Source organism: Anomalospiza imberbis, chromosome 15 (assembly GCF_031753505.1).
Source record: "Anomalospiza imberbis isolate Cuckoo-Finch-1a 21T00152 chromosome 15, ASM3175350v1, whole genome shotgun sequence".
NCBI classification, from domain to species: Eukaryota; Metazoa; Chordata; class Aves; order Passeriformes; family Viduidae; genus Anomalospiza; species Anomalospiza imberbis.
Window position 1 is genome coordinate 15376419 of NC_089695.1, and position 15667 is coordinate 15392085.

At 44.2% G+C, this 15667-nt stretch overlaps 1 protein-coding gene across 4 annotated transcripts in view; it reads left to right on the plus strand.

Moving 5' to 3' along the window:
• NSD1 (nuclear receptor binding SET domain protein 1) overlaps positions 1-15667 on the plus strand; it is a 62171-nt gene that overhangs the window by 10995 nt on the left and 35509 nt on the right. For 3 of the 4 annotated variants that reach the window (XM_068206103.1, XM_068206105.1, XM_068206106.1), the window contains exons 3-5: positions 6485-6617; positions 9532-9704; positions 11624-14213. In XM_068206103.1, coding sequence (XP_068062204.1) covers positions 6485-6617; positions 9532-9704; positions 11624-14213 — 2896 coding nt within the window. The remainder of the gene's footprint in view (positions 1-6484; positions 6618-9531; positions 9705-11623; positions 14214-15667) is intronic. The other variant, XM_068206104.1, reaches the window with a different exon arrangement.

Consider the following 15667-nt stretch of genomic DNA (forward strand, 5'->3'; position numbering starts at 1 on the left):
AGGTACATTCTTTATTTAATATCTGTATGTGGATAACTCCTGAGCTTGGTAGAAATGCTTCAGGATGTAGGAATTCTCAAAGTAGTCCAATCTGCTGTCTTAATTTTAACCTTCCAGGGTGGTTCATTTGTACATATGAAAAACTGAAAAACTTTAGTACCCTGGAAGATGGTAGTAAAAACTGGCCAAAGACAACAAATACCTGCAAGCATGTTGGTAACAGAAGTTTGGTTTCTGTCATAATCTCTGCTGTATTTTTTGCTAGTGAATATTTGTTTAGTGAGTATTTAACACTTCTGGATGATAATCATCCAAGGTAAGAGGTAGTGTACTTTCTTAGACATGAATGTAGGTCAGATGCCTGTTTGCTTTTTGCTGCAGTGCTGAAGCTGAAGAAGACTGGAGCAGTTGGGACAAAGAGCATGTCCTCAGGTCCCCAGCAACACGGGCTGCCCATAAGCTTCCAGCAGGCTTCTCCAGCTACTTTGTTTCATTTGAAGCTTGCCATTAAAGTGCCAGTGTGATTATTACTTTGGTTTCTTCAGATATGCCATTACGTGCTGTGGTTTGGGTGGGGGTTTTGTCCATATGGACTCCAGTTGGGCCTGCCCCTTTCCCTGTGCAGGGATTGATTCCTGTAAATTTTGTCACAGGGAGTGCAGGGTCAGCATTGCAGCTTCTCTCTGTAAAGGCTTAAAGCTCCTGTGCTTGGTAATGGCACTTTATATGGAGGAAACTTTGGTGAACCCTGCTTGCTTCTTTTCAAATATTTCTTAAGCTATCAAGTATATACAATATAATTCTCTCTCAATTCTCTTGGGTTTTTTGTTTGGTTTTTTTTTTCCCAATCAATTTGGTTTTGATTTCAGAAAATGTTCTTTAAAACATGAATCTTTGCTAATGAGAATTTTTATTTCTGGCTTTGATCACAAGCAGTTACTGATTTGCTTTGTTGTTGTTCTTAGTCTCCTCCTCTTTACCTTTCCATGCAGCATTCCCAAGCAAAGGTTATTTCCCAATTCCTGTCTTCTCTCTGTGTCTGTTCATTTCTCAGTGCAGAAGTGTTGGGGCTGAGTGAAGTCATGAACCGTGGATCACTCAGACTTCTTTCCATTCTCCCTTCATTAAGAGCAGTACAGAGGTAGGAGTTGAATTTTAACTGTCAGCAGCAGTCACTGTATGGGAATGACTGCTTCATTTCTATGACCAGAGTTAAAGAATCTGGATCCCCTGGGACAGGAGCTCTATGGACAGCTCAGTGCTGAGGTTAAAACTGCTCTGGTTTGCCTTAAACTCTGCTACCTCAGTGAGATTGTGCTGTAGCTGGAGGGAAGTTCCGTCTCCTGCAGGCTCTTGGGGTGGCTTTAGCAATGCCCTTCCAGGCTTGTTCTGGGAGTATTTTAATAGGGAAAACTTGCCCCAGTTGCTACCTCTCCTGTGTGAGGGCAGAAGGTGAATAACCTGTTCCACCGAAATGGCAGGAGCTGGGAGTGGCCTGTCCTAGGCACAGGGCACCTGTGACACCATCTGTGGGGTTGGTTGTGTTGGTGGATAACTTCTTTATAGAATCACAGAATGGTTTGGGTTCGAAGGGGCCTTAAAGACAATGTAGTTCCAATGCCCTGGGACACCTTCTGTTAGATGAGATTGCTCAGAGCTCCATCCAGCCTGCCCCAGGGATCCAGGGGCAGCCACAGCATCTCTGGGCTACGTGTACCAGGGTCTCACTGCCTTCCCAGGGAAGAATTTCTTCCTCACATTTAATCTAAACCTAGTCACAGATTATGGCCTTTCCCCCTTGTCCTGTCACTCTGTGTCCTTGTAAGAAGTCCCTCTCCAGCAGACTGTCAGGCCCAGGCTATCCAGGTGCCCTTCAAATGTCATCTTTCCCTCAAGTTCATTTTTGTAGGGTTTATTTCTGGTAAAAAAGCTGTTGCTCTTCAGCCAGTTCAGCCATATCTGGCATTAGTGGCTCGTAGGAATTAGATGGACTTCTGATCATCTCATCCTTTTAGGAAAAATTAATGATCACTAAACTTAAAGGAATAAAAGGTGGTGGTGGGGGCAGGCTGTGGACTGATCCTTAGCAAGCTTCCAGTTTTAACTAATGAGAAGCAGGTATTGGGAACAACTTTATCCTGGCCATAGATGGAATGCAGGGAGAAGCACGAGAGTTGCTGGCCTGGGAATGAGAAGGTTTGAAGAGAGCACTGGAAGTTTATGGGGCAGGGTTGTTGCTGGTTTTGCCCGTGGCAGTGGTGTTTGGGCCGCTCTCCTGTGTGTGGGTGTGACTCACCTGCAGCTCCCGGCGTGGTGAGATCTGCTCAGGAGATATCCCTATCCCATGCTGCTGCTGCAGGGCCCTGGGCAGGTATCTGCTCTACACTCAGAGGAAAAGGTTATTAGTGTCATTGTGTTCACTGTATTGGTTAATTACCCTTTGGTTGTGGCCACCTCCTTTTATTTTCATCCTTGGCTTTGATTCTGTTCAGTTCGTGCCTGAAACAGGCTTGGCAGAATCTTCCTCCATTATTTTTGGGGGATCAGTGGCTTCTTTCTTGCTTTTCTTCATCGTCCTTACACACAGTCTCTTTTGCTGCCCCAGCCTTTCTGCAAAACATGTTCTGTCCCTGGCTTCATTGAGTAACATTGTTTATAATTAAGCCAGGAATAAACTGTAATAGGGCTTTTTTGGCCAAGTATTTCCACGATGGCTTTCCAAAGCAGGTCTGAATTGGAAGTGTGCAGGGCTACCATGGCTGCAGATCAGTGCTTGATCTCCGGACAGATGTATTTTTGGCTATATGAAATTGCTAATTTGAAATTGCCTGTAACAGCAGACATATCTCTGCCCCTTTGTGTGCAGTTCAGTCTTGCTGTGGCTCTGCCAAGGTGGTCACATCCCTGGTCACGCTGTTGGGGCACGTGGGGTGTCTGCAGCTGCGTCTCCAGCTGCACTGGAGAGGCTGATGCTGCTCTGATTTTTATTCAGAGATGTCCAGTGCTGCAGGAAAGGTGCACCCTGTGGCTGTCAGCATTGTCTGTGTTTGTGGGCTTCTGCTTTGTGCCACTTCGTCCAGCAAGATGAATGGATTGAATAACAGCTTCTAGTGACAGAGCCAAGAGTGGTTACTGGATAAGGGTTTACTTTTTCCACTTTTTAATGATGTGGTTATTTTCGAGGGAGGAAGATTAGTGAGGACAGTTGAGGACTGACAGTATGTTTACCAAAATAAAAACACTTGGAAATTTAAGCTTTCTTTGCTTGAAATGTTTCATTATTTGTGGTATGGTGAGAATTTCAGGAGGGTAAAAGTACTTGGCTTTCAAATAGAAAGCGTCCTTCTCACGAAGCTGAGTGCCAACGTTTGGTATTTCACTTAGTGAGTTGCAGACTGGTGTGTTTGGTTGGCCTAGTACAAATTCAAGAGGTGACTTTGCAGGTGGTTTTTGTGTCATCCTGCTGCTGAATCTTGGCTTGTGACCCCTTCCACAGTGATCGTTTGGGGTCTTTGGTGGAGAGGGTTTGATGAAAAACATCTGCAAGGTACAGTCTTGTTTTGTCCAAAAATAGCACAGAGGGATCTGAAATGCAGCATACCATCAGAGGTTTAGGCTGTAGCTTTTCCCATCTGAACAGCAAATTAATGTCAAACATTTGATAACAGTGTAGATAATAATGACTCCCTTGAGGAGAACATCAGACAATACAAAACTGTGTTGTTCCTTATCAATGGAGAAGGTCCTGTCCTTTCCTTCCTCATTAACCAAGGCTCTTACCTGGTTTAATTTCTTCAGTGTGTCTTCACTGGGTTACAACATGGATCATGCCCAATCTGGCTCACAAATTTTCTTGTTATTTAAATACGTGAATATTTCCATGCTCTGAAGGTGAATAGTGCTGTGATCAGATGAATGGGACTATATCTGAAGTTTATTTTTTAAAAAACTTTGGCTTTCCCTAGCTCACAGGAAAGTAGCTGTTACTGCAGGGCTAAATTTTTTGCCATCAGGATTTATCAACAGTTTAATCTTGGCATAGTAAATGCTAATTTTAATAGGAGTGAAATTTGTTGTATTCTGACATAAGAAATAATTATTTTTCTATCATGCTGCAGCGTTTAGAGAAAGAGACTTAACTGTACCTGGAAAGGACAATAACTGCTGCTTTTGCTCCTCTGCTGTTGGCTGTTCAGTGTTACTCGTTTTGAAAGTCCCCAGCAGATTTTTTTTTTTTTTTCCGTGTAAAGAAAAAATGTTAAGGCATCTCTGGCAGGTTGGTGGGATTTAGGGAGACCAGAGAGAAAAAATATGCAAGACCTGCTGCAGTGCATCCTGTCACAAGGGTTCCCTCAGGACATGATGCTTCCTGATCTGCCTGTGACCCACTGGTGGGGACTTTGGTGGGTGATGGTGAGTCCAACACCTGACTGCTAATGCTGGGGAAATGGGAGAGGAAACTGGGCTGGAATGAGAATAGCTGCTGACTTCTTGGAAAGAGGTTTAGGCATTGTCTGAATAGTTTCTTGAAAGGCACCGTTTCACTCGGCTGGGGTGTTGGAGGTTGACAAAGAGTTGATTTAAATGCAGACTTGCCTAAGGGCAGAGCTTGTGGATGTCGTTCAGGTGGATCAATGTGAATGGCTCTGGCAAACCTCCAGCGAGGTTTTACTGCTCTGTCCGGTGACCGTGCTCAGGTTATAGTTGTCAGTAAGATGCACATCTATTGTGTGGGTATGCACAGCATCGGAGATAATCAGCTGGGATATACATGTGCCACTCAAAGCCCAGGCTGGAAATCTGTGTCAAAAAAATTTGAGGCCAAAGTCACATTTACAAGAACTCAAGCCGGGGAAACAGACTAAATAAAGAAGGGGTTTGCATCTGAAAGTGCATCTGCATTTTAAAAGCAGCAGGCAAGGCAGCAGCTCCGGTTCCTGTGCTCACAGTTACAGCTGGAGACAGTGGCAGAGAGAGGGGCTGCAGCCCCCTGCCCCGCGCTCTTCATGTTCCTGTACCTGAACTCCTGCTCAGCAAGAAGTTATTGTGTGGCTTTTGATGAGTGAGTGAGAAGAATTTCAATAATGTAGTCTGTAACATCATTACGTGCCTTTTTTTCATGTGACAGGGTTTATTCTTTTGTGTTTTCTTTACCACATGAAGAAGACTCATAAAACTCAATGAGAAACGGAATATACCTTTTATTAGAGAGGTCTGTTGTGTTTTAGTTGCTGGGATGTTGAACTGGGTATGGCAAGAGACGTGCCTGGAGCAGGGTGGTTAGCAGGATGGAGAAGTGAAGCAGAAGGATGTGTGTTTGTGCTGTAACAACTCTAATGAGGAGCATATTGCTTGTACTTACTGGCAGGAAAAATACCTAGAGTGCTTCTTGGAGCTCTTAAAATGCTGAACCCACCTGGGACATGTTGGTGGGTGCTGCTGAACAGGCAGGATACCTCACAGCTGGGTGCGGGGACTCTTGTATCCTGTGAAAATCTATTGTATCTCGTCTTGGCTCAATTATTCCCAACACCAAAGCTCCTAGATCCTCTCCTTGGCAGAGGTCCTGCTGGTAAAGCGCATGCAGCCAGAGAGGCTTCGTGCTTCGCAAACAGCGCAGGATCTGCTCTCAGCTCTTGGGCAGTGACACAGAAATGGCATTAAACAGCTTTAGGGTTTGTGTATTGAGAGATTTTGGTGTTCTTGTGGCTGCTGCACAGCTCTGAGAAGCTGAGTGGATTTGGGTGACTGTATCTGCAGAGTTGATACTTGTGAGCAGCTTTTGGAGACAGGCAAGGTCAGTGTTGTGTCTGTTTGTGTCCTAGAGGGGGGTGACTGTTGCTATACTCCCTTTCTGCTACATAGTTATGGAGCAAAGCAACACCAGATCTGCTCATACTAGCTAAACATCAGTATAGTAGATTTTTTTGTGATTGTACCTGCCTTTGGTTTCAAATATTTTCTGGTGAAGCTTTTTTCTGAGCACATATGAGAAGCAGGAAAGTTACTAACTTGTTGATACCAACCTTTTTTTTTTTTCCGATTGATAAACACTTGCTGTTCTTACTGTATTTCAGTCAGGAAAATTTCACTGTCTCTTACTGCTACTTTTTCCACATGTTGCAACCTTTGAAATGAACAAACTGGTGTTGGTGAAATAATGGGGGTCTAGTAGTGACTCCAAATATTTACCTGTTCAAATGTGTGAAGTTTGAGTGCAGTCATTTACCAGAGGTCCTGTTACTTACTAAAAAAATAACAAAGACCTTCTCAAATCCTCTTATTGTTTTGTTCTTTCAGAAGAATGGGGAGAACCATTGTGTTCTTTGAAGGTGTAGGAGCCACTAAGTAAAATCAGGACTTTCTTTTTAATGTAAATGTCTCTGCTATCCCGCCTAATCTGCACACGGGGGGGGGGGAGGCAAATCTCTTCAAAAACATCTGGAGCTTTAGTGATTTCTTGTGTTCTGGTTTTTCCCCAAAGATCCGAGCCAAGAAGAAACCTCCAGTGAAGTATGAAGTTGGGGATCTTGTTTGGGCCAAGTTCAACAGACGCCCATGGTGGCCATGCACAATTTGTCATGACCCAGTGCTGGACTGTCACTCAAAAATGAAAGGTACTGTATCTACTCAGACCACAAAGTGGAGGTGTTGTGTGTGGCAGGATGCTGCAGTTTTTAATTAATTTTAAAAGCATTTCTGGCCTTTGAAAGGTGTGAAGAAATAGACTCTGCTGTGGAAAACAAGACCTGGATCCATAAAGTAGAGCTAAATGAGGGAGGTGGCAGGAAGAGGGGGGTGAGGGTGATGAATTGGCACAGATAGCTGTTGGACATTTAGGCTTTTCTTCCCAGACTGTAGGAAAGACAAAATAGCTGGGCTAAGCTCAGGGCAGTGCAGAGGAAAGCACAGCCTCTCAAAATAGTGATGCAGAGAAAAAGGAGATTGATCAGAGAAGTGTAACAGGTGAGGAAGCAGAGCTGGGAAGATTGGAGTGTGTGAGGACACAGAGAGTTGTTCTTGGAGACTAGGAGGCTGGAGAGGCTGAGGAGTGGAGTGTGGTGTAGTGCAGTGTAGCTGCTAAGTGCCTGAGGGTGTGATGGGAGCATGTGCATGGAAGTGAAATTTTTGGGTCTTGTTTGGCACAAAGAAGTAAGGGGCTGTTGACAGGAAAGTCCTGGAAGAACCAAGAGATGGAGCCACATATGTGAATGTTCAGGGTATAGTGTGAGGAGGAGAGATGGGCAAATATAACAGAGCTGTGTGTGCTTGACCACAGGAGAGAGCCAGGAAGGGAAAGAGAGTCTCAAGAGACCAAGACAGAGATAGGTGAGTGATGGAGAGAACAGAAGGGAAATGAGGAATTGTTTGCTTTTAGTGTCATACCAGATGCCACGGGGAGACTGCCACCAACAGGCTTATTTGTTCCTGGTTTCCCCTTCTGATTCTTTTTGTTCCGTGGGCAACTGGAAACCCCTTGATCTGGTGTCCTCTGCCACTAACAGCTCTGGACTGGGGAGGTTGCCACTCACTACTGTGTTTGTCTCCAGGCTTTGTCGCCCTTGCCAGACTAAGCACAAGTGCTGGGCATGAGTGGAGTTCTATTTGAGTGGCCATCAGCTCACTCTAGAGCTGTTTCTCTAGACTTGAAGTAGCTTTTCCTACGTGGTGCTCACATCATCCCGAAGCCTGGTTGCTGAAGTCTTCTTTCTTCACCTCCCCCTTCATCCTTTGGGGAGGCATTTATCCTGATTCTAGAGAATACTGAATGTGCTATTTTAAATAGTCTGTTTCCAGCTCTCAGAATCCTGTCAGAGATGTTTCCAAAAGATATGCTGATATATATTGTTCCCCTCACATCCCTCCTCATGAAGTTTTGGGCAGGATTTAATGTATATAGCTTGTCCAATATTTCCCTCTCAGCCTGTGCATGAGGATTGATAATAAAGGAATTCTGCAGGGAGGAAAAGCTCTGTCAGCAAGTTCCAGGAAGGCCTCATCTCCAGCCACATGATGGACTCTCTCATCCTTGTTTTTTCTGTGTTCAAACCAAAGGAGCTCAGGGGAAATTTGTATTTTCCAGCTGTGGCTGCATGTAATCTGCTTGTCCTCCCTTCCCAATGCCAAGGTAGCAAAGCAGGTGGATCTGAATTCTGGCACTTTTGGGCAGGAAGAGCTGGGCTCTGTGTGCACTGTAGGAAGCACAGTCCTACTGCCTTGGCTCTCCTGTTGCCAAGGGAACAAGCCCTTCTAAACAAGGCAGGTCGCTTCAACCTTGTCACTTGTGCTGAAAGCTCTTCTCTTGGGATTTGAGGAATGGTGTTTAGTTGAAGGCAGTTTACCTTTTCTCAGCAAGCTCTTGGCTTGGAAGATTTTTGGAGCTGGAAGGTATAGGCTCAGTGGCTTGAGTCCCAGAACTGTGAATGGGGTGGATGAAGCCTGTGATCTTTGCACTTGGTTTGATGTTGTTCTGGTCACTGTCATCCTTTCAGTGGTCTTGGTTAGAATCTCAATTTCAACATCACTTAAGGCCAGGCTGCCCCACTGTGCTGGCACCCTGGAAGAGGCAGCACAAACCAAGTGGGCTGGAAGTGTAATCTGCCTGTTCAGAGGGTGAAGGTGTTTCCAGGAGAAGGTTAATACATTGCAGCAAATTGCAGGGAGAAGTTTGTATCCCTTGTTTTCAAGTGTTGTTTGCTCTGTTCAAATGCTTGTGACATGTCCTTTTCCACCCAGTACTGATTCCGTTCTTATTTGTACCATGTGTGTTCAACTTTCTTGCATAGAAAGTACCTTTAAAGAATCTTTGAATGTGCCCCTATGATTGAATTTCTTCTCGTTCTCTGCACCTCTTGTGCCTGAAGTATGGAGAGACTCATTGCAACTAATGTTGTGTCATGTTGCACCTAATCTTTTCTGTGTGTGTGCATGTGTTTGCTTAAATGCTGCTGTTCATGTTTTATGTTGTAAATAAGACTTTGTTTGGTATTAAAACATCGAACAAGATGGGGTGTATTGTGATGGGGGAGGCTCAACCTGTGTGAGTAAATCCTATCCAGAAGGATGTCAGTTCTGGGTGTTGCCAGCACTGTTGTGTTTTCCCAACGGTCAAGTGTTCTGGACTGTTTAATCATTAATCAGGGAGTAGCAGAAAAGAAATGTTCTGCCTGGTGTGTTGTGTCTCTCAAGGAAAAAAAAAAATTAGATTATTTTTGCCTTTTTTTTTTTTTTGCAAGCAATCTTTGCTGTAGGAAAATGACAATCATAGGCGTGTCAATCAATTGTTTGTAAGGAAAAAAAAGCCCAAACAATTTAAAAATAGAGTAGCAATGTAGAATATAGACAACAGCAAACAAAGGGGTCTCCTTCAGTTGAGAGTAGAAATCCCCAGAACTGGCATCTATGTGGGAATGTTGTTAAGCAAAATGTAATTGAAAGTTACCTCTCAAATTGTTACTGTTTTCTGTATCTCTTTTTGTGTCTTTATTCTGTTACATACAAGGGGTAATTCTGTTAAATTTCTTGAAATAGTTTCCTGTGGGAGACCATACCGAGAGTACTATGTGGATGCCATAGGAGAACCTTCAGAGAAAACCTGGGTTGCTGGGAAAGCTGTTGTCCTCTTTGAAGGGAGACATCAGTTTGAAGAGCTGCCTGTTCTCCGGAAAAGAGGAAAGCAAAAGGAAAAAGGATGCAAACATAAGGTGAAAGAGGTGTTTTGTGTAATATGTGTTTATTTCTTTGAATCTGCACAGTACAAAATATTCCTTTATGCCTGGATTTGTACTTTGACAGCTTCTGTGAGACTGACTGCAGCAAGTCAGCCAGGGAAGGGATTCTTTGTGTCCTTACAGCAGCACAGTTTATAAACTGCCAGGAGTTTCCAGGCTCTCTTCTGTGCTGGGGTGTGACTGTTGCTTCTATTGCCCTGGACAGCTCTGGAAGGCAGAGGAATCTGGGATCTGTTCAGCGGCACAGCCCTCTCCTGATGTGGATTGCAGCACTGCTAAAAAACTTCTCTGCTCTCTGGCAGCCTCCTTTGGCTGATCTGAATCAGAGGTGGAGTTGCATGCTTCACTAGATCGCTGGCTGAGATAAAGCAGTGGGGTTTTTAGCACTGCTTCAGTAATTCTCTTTATAGAAACCTGTTAGGACTTACAATTTGACTTGGAAAATGCTTTGTCAGTGAGCCTGTGGGAATGAGTTTTGTGGCTCATCGCACCATCTCCGTTTCCAAACATAACAGCCCTGAGCAGTTGTAGCCAGTTAATGTAATGTGACACAGGGGTCTGGTCTATGTCTTTAGGAAGGTGACTGCAGAAATTAACTCGTTAGAATTGCTGAAGTGCAGAATTACAGAGGCTACTGTGTTACTGTAAGAGAGCAAATAGTTATACTAGGCAATGGTATCTGGTTTTTCTTTTTCTCTTACTCTAAAGCTTTATAACCTATGTTAGTGCAGAACCATCAGATTGAATGTGCTCTTGCAGATGTGAGTCCCTGGGGGCAGTGCCTTTATTTGGTTTTTCTTTTCCAAGGGCATGTTCAGTATCTTCTTTAAGGACTTCTCTCCTTTTGCTCTCAGCCCTTCCAACAGCTAGTGACATGCTCCCAAGTAACTTCTCTGGTCCTACAAGTGCTGCATGGCTGAAATCTCATTCTGTATGTAAATGGAGTGCCAGCATGTCTGCAGTAGAGGGAATCAAATGTTTGTTACTCACATAAATGTCTGGGTTTGCACCCCTGGAAGCCAGAATTGATGCAAAGCTGAGAGTATTTGGCTGGATTGCTGTCAGGCTTCGTGAAACTTCTTGAGTCTGCTGAGATGAGACTTTGTTGTTTCGGGTTTTTCTTTTGAAGAAAAGTGTCAGCAATGTGAGTTGTTCCTCCTGCCTTGGATTTGGTTTTGATTTTAGGAGCAGTTGTGAAGCTTTTGGTTTGCTGTTGTGCAGCCAAAAACTACACCGATAAGAAACAAGTTTCATGTTAATTTTGAGTATTAGCAGAGGTTCCTGTTAAGTGTGCAGAGAGCTTTCTGGTTTTTCTACAGATACAGAGTTAAACTGGGAGACTTCTCAGGAATGAACATTATGAACTTGATAGAGCACATCTTAGATGTGTGTGGATCTCATGTTAGTCCCGAGGTGAGTTGATGGAGAGGGCAGATCGTGCTCTGAATTCAGGGGATGCAGGAAGAATCAACAATGAGGACAGCAAACAGGTCTGCTCAGATATTTTGAGGAAAACAATGCTGCATTTGCTTTGAGAGGCTTGTTGGCTGTAGCTTTGCATTTCTGTGCCACAGATCCATGCCATATGCATTGTCCTTTACAGACTGTTGTGTTCAGGATGTGTTGGCATGCCAAGACATCTGATTCTTTGGAGACCTTTACTTGCCAGGGACCTTTTTACTGTTTTGGGAATGCACAGGTTCAGCTGGAATGCAGGGTGCTTACCCAGGAGCAGTACTTCCTGAGTCTGCCAGACGAAGTCCCAGGGAATCCATGTGATTGTCTTAAAGATGCAAAATGCAGGAATGTCATTGTGTTCTTTTATCTCTTTGGATACCTACTCAAAGTTTGTCCTTTTTTTTTTTTTTTTTTTTTTGTCTCCAACTTTTAAGGTTCCTCAGAGATTTAGGGCTAAATGGGAAGTCAGTGTTGGACAGGCAGAAGATATTCTTCTCAGGGGGCCAGAGTATCAGAAGTGCAGCCAGAACTCCAGCGAGCCGGACAGCGAGAAGGACGAGAAGGACGTGCAATTGGAATACTACACCAACGGCCCTGGAGCAGAAAGGGACACACAGCTGAACGGCTGCTTTAAATCCTTGGCTTTTGACTCCAGACATGCGGCCAGTGAAAAAGGAAAATTGCACATCAAGCCACATGTGAAAGCAACCTCTGAAAGCAGAAAAAGGACTAGAGTAAAAAAGAGTGGTGCAAGAGGGGAAGCATCAAGGGAGGAAATCAAAGACAAAACACCAGAGAGCGTAGTTAGAAATGTGATTGTTGGGGACCTACCAGAGAAACACGCATCTCATGAGCTTCGCCGGATTGCCAACAGCCTGACAGCATCCAGTAGCGCCAGGGAAAACCATTTGCTTTCCTCCTTCGGAGAAAGACGTTTTGAAAAGACACCACTAAAACCAGACTATGAGAATCGTAAAAGTGATGCTCTGAAAAACACCCTCCAAGGAGATTTGTTTTCCAGCCCATCTTTTGAGAGAGAGAAGAGCTCCCTGGGCATTTTGTGCAGTTCCAAGTTACAAATACACTATTCTGCATCTGATGCTGGTGTTGAGAAAAAACAAACTGAATCAGATTCATCTTCTTCCCTCTCTGATGGTGGGAATAGTGATGTAGATACCATGGACCAAAGTTCAGAGAGAGCCTCTAGTGCTCTTGAAGTTAGTGATTCTTCAGATAAAGTGGAGAAGGACTTTGCTATGACATCAAGTGGAAACATTAAACTTTCCATGTATCTTTCTCAGAAGAGCAGCAGAAGGGCCAGGAAGAAGTTGCACAGGGATCGAAAAGCTCTGGGAGGTTCAGTAACCAACAGACTTGATGCTGAATTTGCGGATGGGGAGCTTGAAGTAGGTTTGTCTGATGCTGAGATGTCATTGACACCTCTTGAGTGCTCTTCAGATGTGAGAAATTACAGTCTTTCCCTAGCAAACAAGCACACTACCCCCCAAAGTGTTTCCAAGGACAGCTCCTGGCCTGCTGTTACAAATCAAGCAATCTTGAAACCGAAGAGTGTGAAATTACCCCGAATCAGGAGTATAAAATGTAAACATAAAGAAAAGGTTGCTGGGTTGGAGCCTTCTCTTGCGGAAGAGGAGGGTGGTGTGAATCGCTCTTCTTCAGATACCAAAGGTTTCTCTGGCCTTTCAAGAGATTCTCTTCAGAGAAGTGGAAAAGTTGATGGTCAGAAACTGTTAAACAACATGCATGAGAAACCCAGGGATTCTGCTGAAATCGAAACAGCCGTGGTGAAGCACGTTCTGTCGGAGTTGAAGGAACTGTCCTATCGGTCCATGAATGACGATGCCAGTGACTCTGGCACTCCAAAGGCCACAGTACCTTTGCTTTTCGCTTCTACTTCTGGTCATGGTCGTTTGCCTATTGAACCAGATTACAAATTCAGCACCTTGTTAATGATGTTGAAGGATATGCATGACAGTAAGACAAAAGAGCAGCAACTGATGACTGGTCAAAATATAGTCCCATTTCGAAATACCAGCACAGGTGATGGTTCTGGAAGCAATTCTGCAAGTGGTCTCAAGTCTTTGTCTATTGTAGGTCCCCCATATAAAATAGAAAAAAATGGAGATTGTGTCCAGGAAACAGTAACTCCAAACTCTGCTATAAGCAACTCCTCATTTTCACGTGGTCCTCCAACCAAGTTGACAGGGATTGGTACTGGTAAAAGGGAGCCTGCGAGTGCTGCTGTTTCTGGGACAAACGGCACAAATTGCATGTCCAAACGCAACTGTTCAAAATCTAAGCAGTCATCAAAGCTTGGAGATAAAACAGTTTCAAACAGAAAGGACTTAAAACCAGGAGGGCCAAGTAAGTTGCTAAGTCGGTTACCCAGAGATTCAGGAGAACATGCATTCCGTGTGCACAGTTCGGTTACCAGTCCTCTAGGGAATGAGGCAGAAGATACTGAGAGGAAAGAGTGTATTGATTTAACAGAGCATTCAACTGATGAAGACTCTGCCTGTTTATCTGATGACAATTTAGGTCGTATTGGAAGGAGACCTGAAGCTGGTAGAAATAATGAGAGCTGCAATTCTGCTGAAAATGGGGAGAGTCCAGACTTGGATTCAGAGGCAAATAGTGAGAGCTCTCTTGGTGATGAGTCTAATGATATCAATCACGTAGCACCCAAAAAGCGATGGCAGCGTTTTAACCAAAGCAGTGCTAGATCTAATAAGCACATCAGTAGATCTAGGGAACAAGGAAACTTGGAGAGTGCCTTTGGCCTGAATTCTCGTGGCTTTTCACTGAAGGGAAATGAGTGCTTGGGACGTAGGCATTCCACTCATTCAAAGGTGCTTGAGGGAGACTTGGCAGTTCAGGACTTTGAGAATCGTTTAGACTTAGTTGATAAACGTTTGAATGTATGTGGTAAGCCAAACACCAGTGTGATGGACTCAGAAACAGAGCTTGGCAACTTTGCTCCCCAGTCTGAATTCTCTGCACAAGGTAAGGGAGCTGGACTTGCGCCAGAGTATTTGTATACATTTTACACTTTTTCATTTAAAGGATAAGTTACAGAACTTGGGGCTGTCTGACAATGTGAAGATGTCTACTTCTGAGCAGAAGAAAGTGTGGGACCTTGGTCTGAGTTCTCTGTAAGCAAGGAGAACAAAGGAGGCAGAGTTATTATGAGTTAACTCAGGTTATTGGTCACGAAATTTTGCACACATTAAAAATCTTCAGTTCTTTTGCAGTGAAAGGTAAAATAAGAATCCTTCTGAGCCTGGGATTTTTTTTTTAACTTGCACCTTCATAATGTGTTCCTTAGAGCCACAAACTTGGTGTTAGTGGGATAGGTCAGTGCTAGAAAGTTCCAGGAAACTGAGCCTCAATTGCTGCTCTGTTTTCTATCTTTCATAGTGCTGTTTGACATAGTTTGTCTTTGGTTTGTTCTGTAGGATTTCCTCAAGACGATGTGTTGGGAGTTTTTTGGGTTTTAGTGTGGAATTTTATTAGCTGCTCATAGTGACTTGTGGAGCCCCACAGATTTCCTAATTTACAGTTCTGGTGTGGCTGCCTGATGGGTGAAAGAAAGAACAGAAGAGAGAGAAGCTGCCAGAGAGGCTGGGCTGGAGGTGGGTCTGGAATAGGGCAGACAGAATAAGGCAGCAGCATTGGAGGGAAATGACCTAGGAAGGAGGAGGGTTCTGAGGACCAAAAGGCAAGAGAGCCCTGCCTCTCCCACAGAGGTGGGGACATTTGGGTAAAGCCAAAGGGAAAAATAAAAGGATGTGTGGAAGGAATAGGGCCAGCAGTACCATATTCAATATGTACCATCCTCTGGCTTCTGTAGGGAATCTGGGGAAACACACACCTTAATAAAACCAATAAAATTGGGATTTTGCATAGGTTTCACCACACTAAATTGCTCTAATCTAATTGTGATATCATAAAATAACACAACTCATCATAATTTTGAGCCTGTGTGCATTCTGTCACTTAGGTGTTCTTTCAGTGCACATTTTGATGTGTGTATTTTGCTTTTTGTGGTTGCTGGAGGTGGCCTGCACTTCTGTTTCAGTTGTGGCAAAGACAGCTGCTGGCTTGGTGGTTGTGGGACCTGCCCAAGGCAAGTTGCAGCATGCACAGAAAACAAGCCTATAGGGTGTAACACCTGGGGTAAAAGTTCTGGTTTTAAGTCATGACCAGCTTAATCATTCACTGACTCTGGCTGGGTCTGTGTGTTTTTGAGGACTGAATTCTCTTTAGAGCAGGGGAGAGGATGCACATTCTGGGCTGTGCTGTGGGTTCTTCCTTCACACTAAGATCCAGGCAGGTTCTTAGGGCTTCGTGGTGGTTTGGCAGTTGAAGCATCCCTGCAGTGATGCTGTGTGAAGATAAAGCTCTGCAGAGCTAGGGAAGAGGAGGTGCTGAGAGGCAGTAAAGTTGGGGGGTAGTGG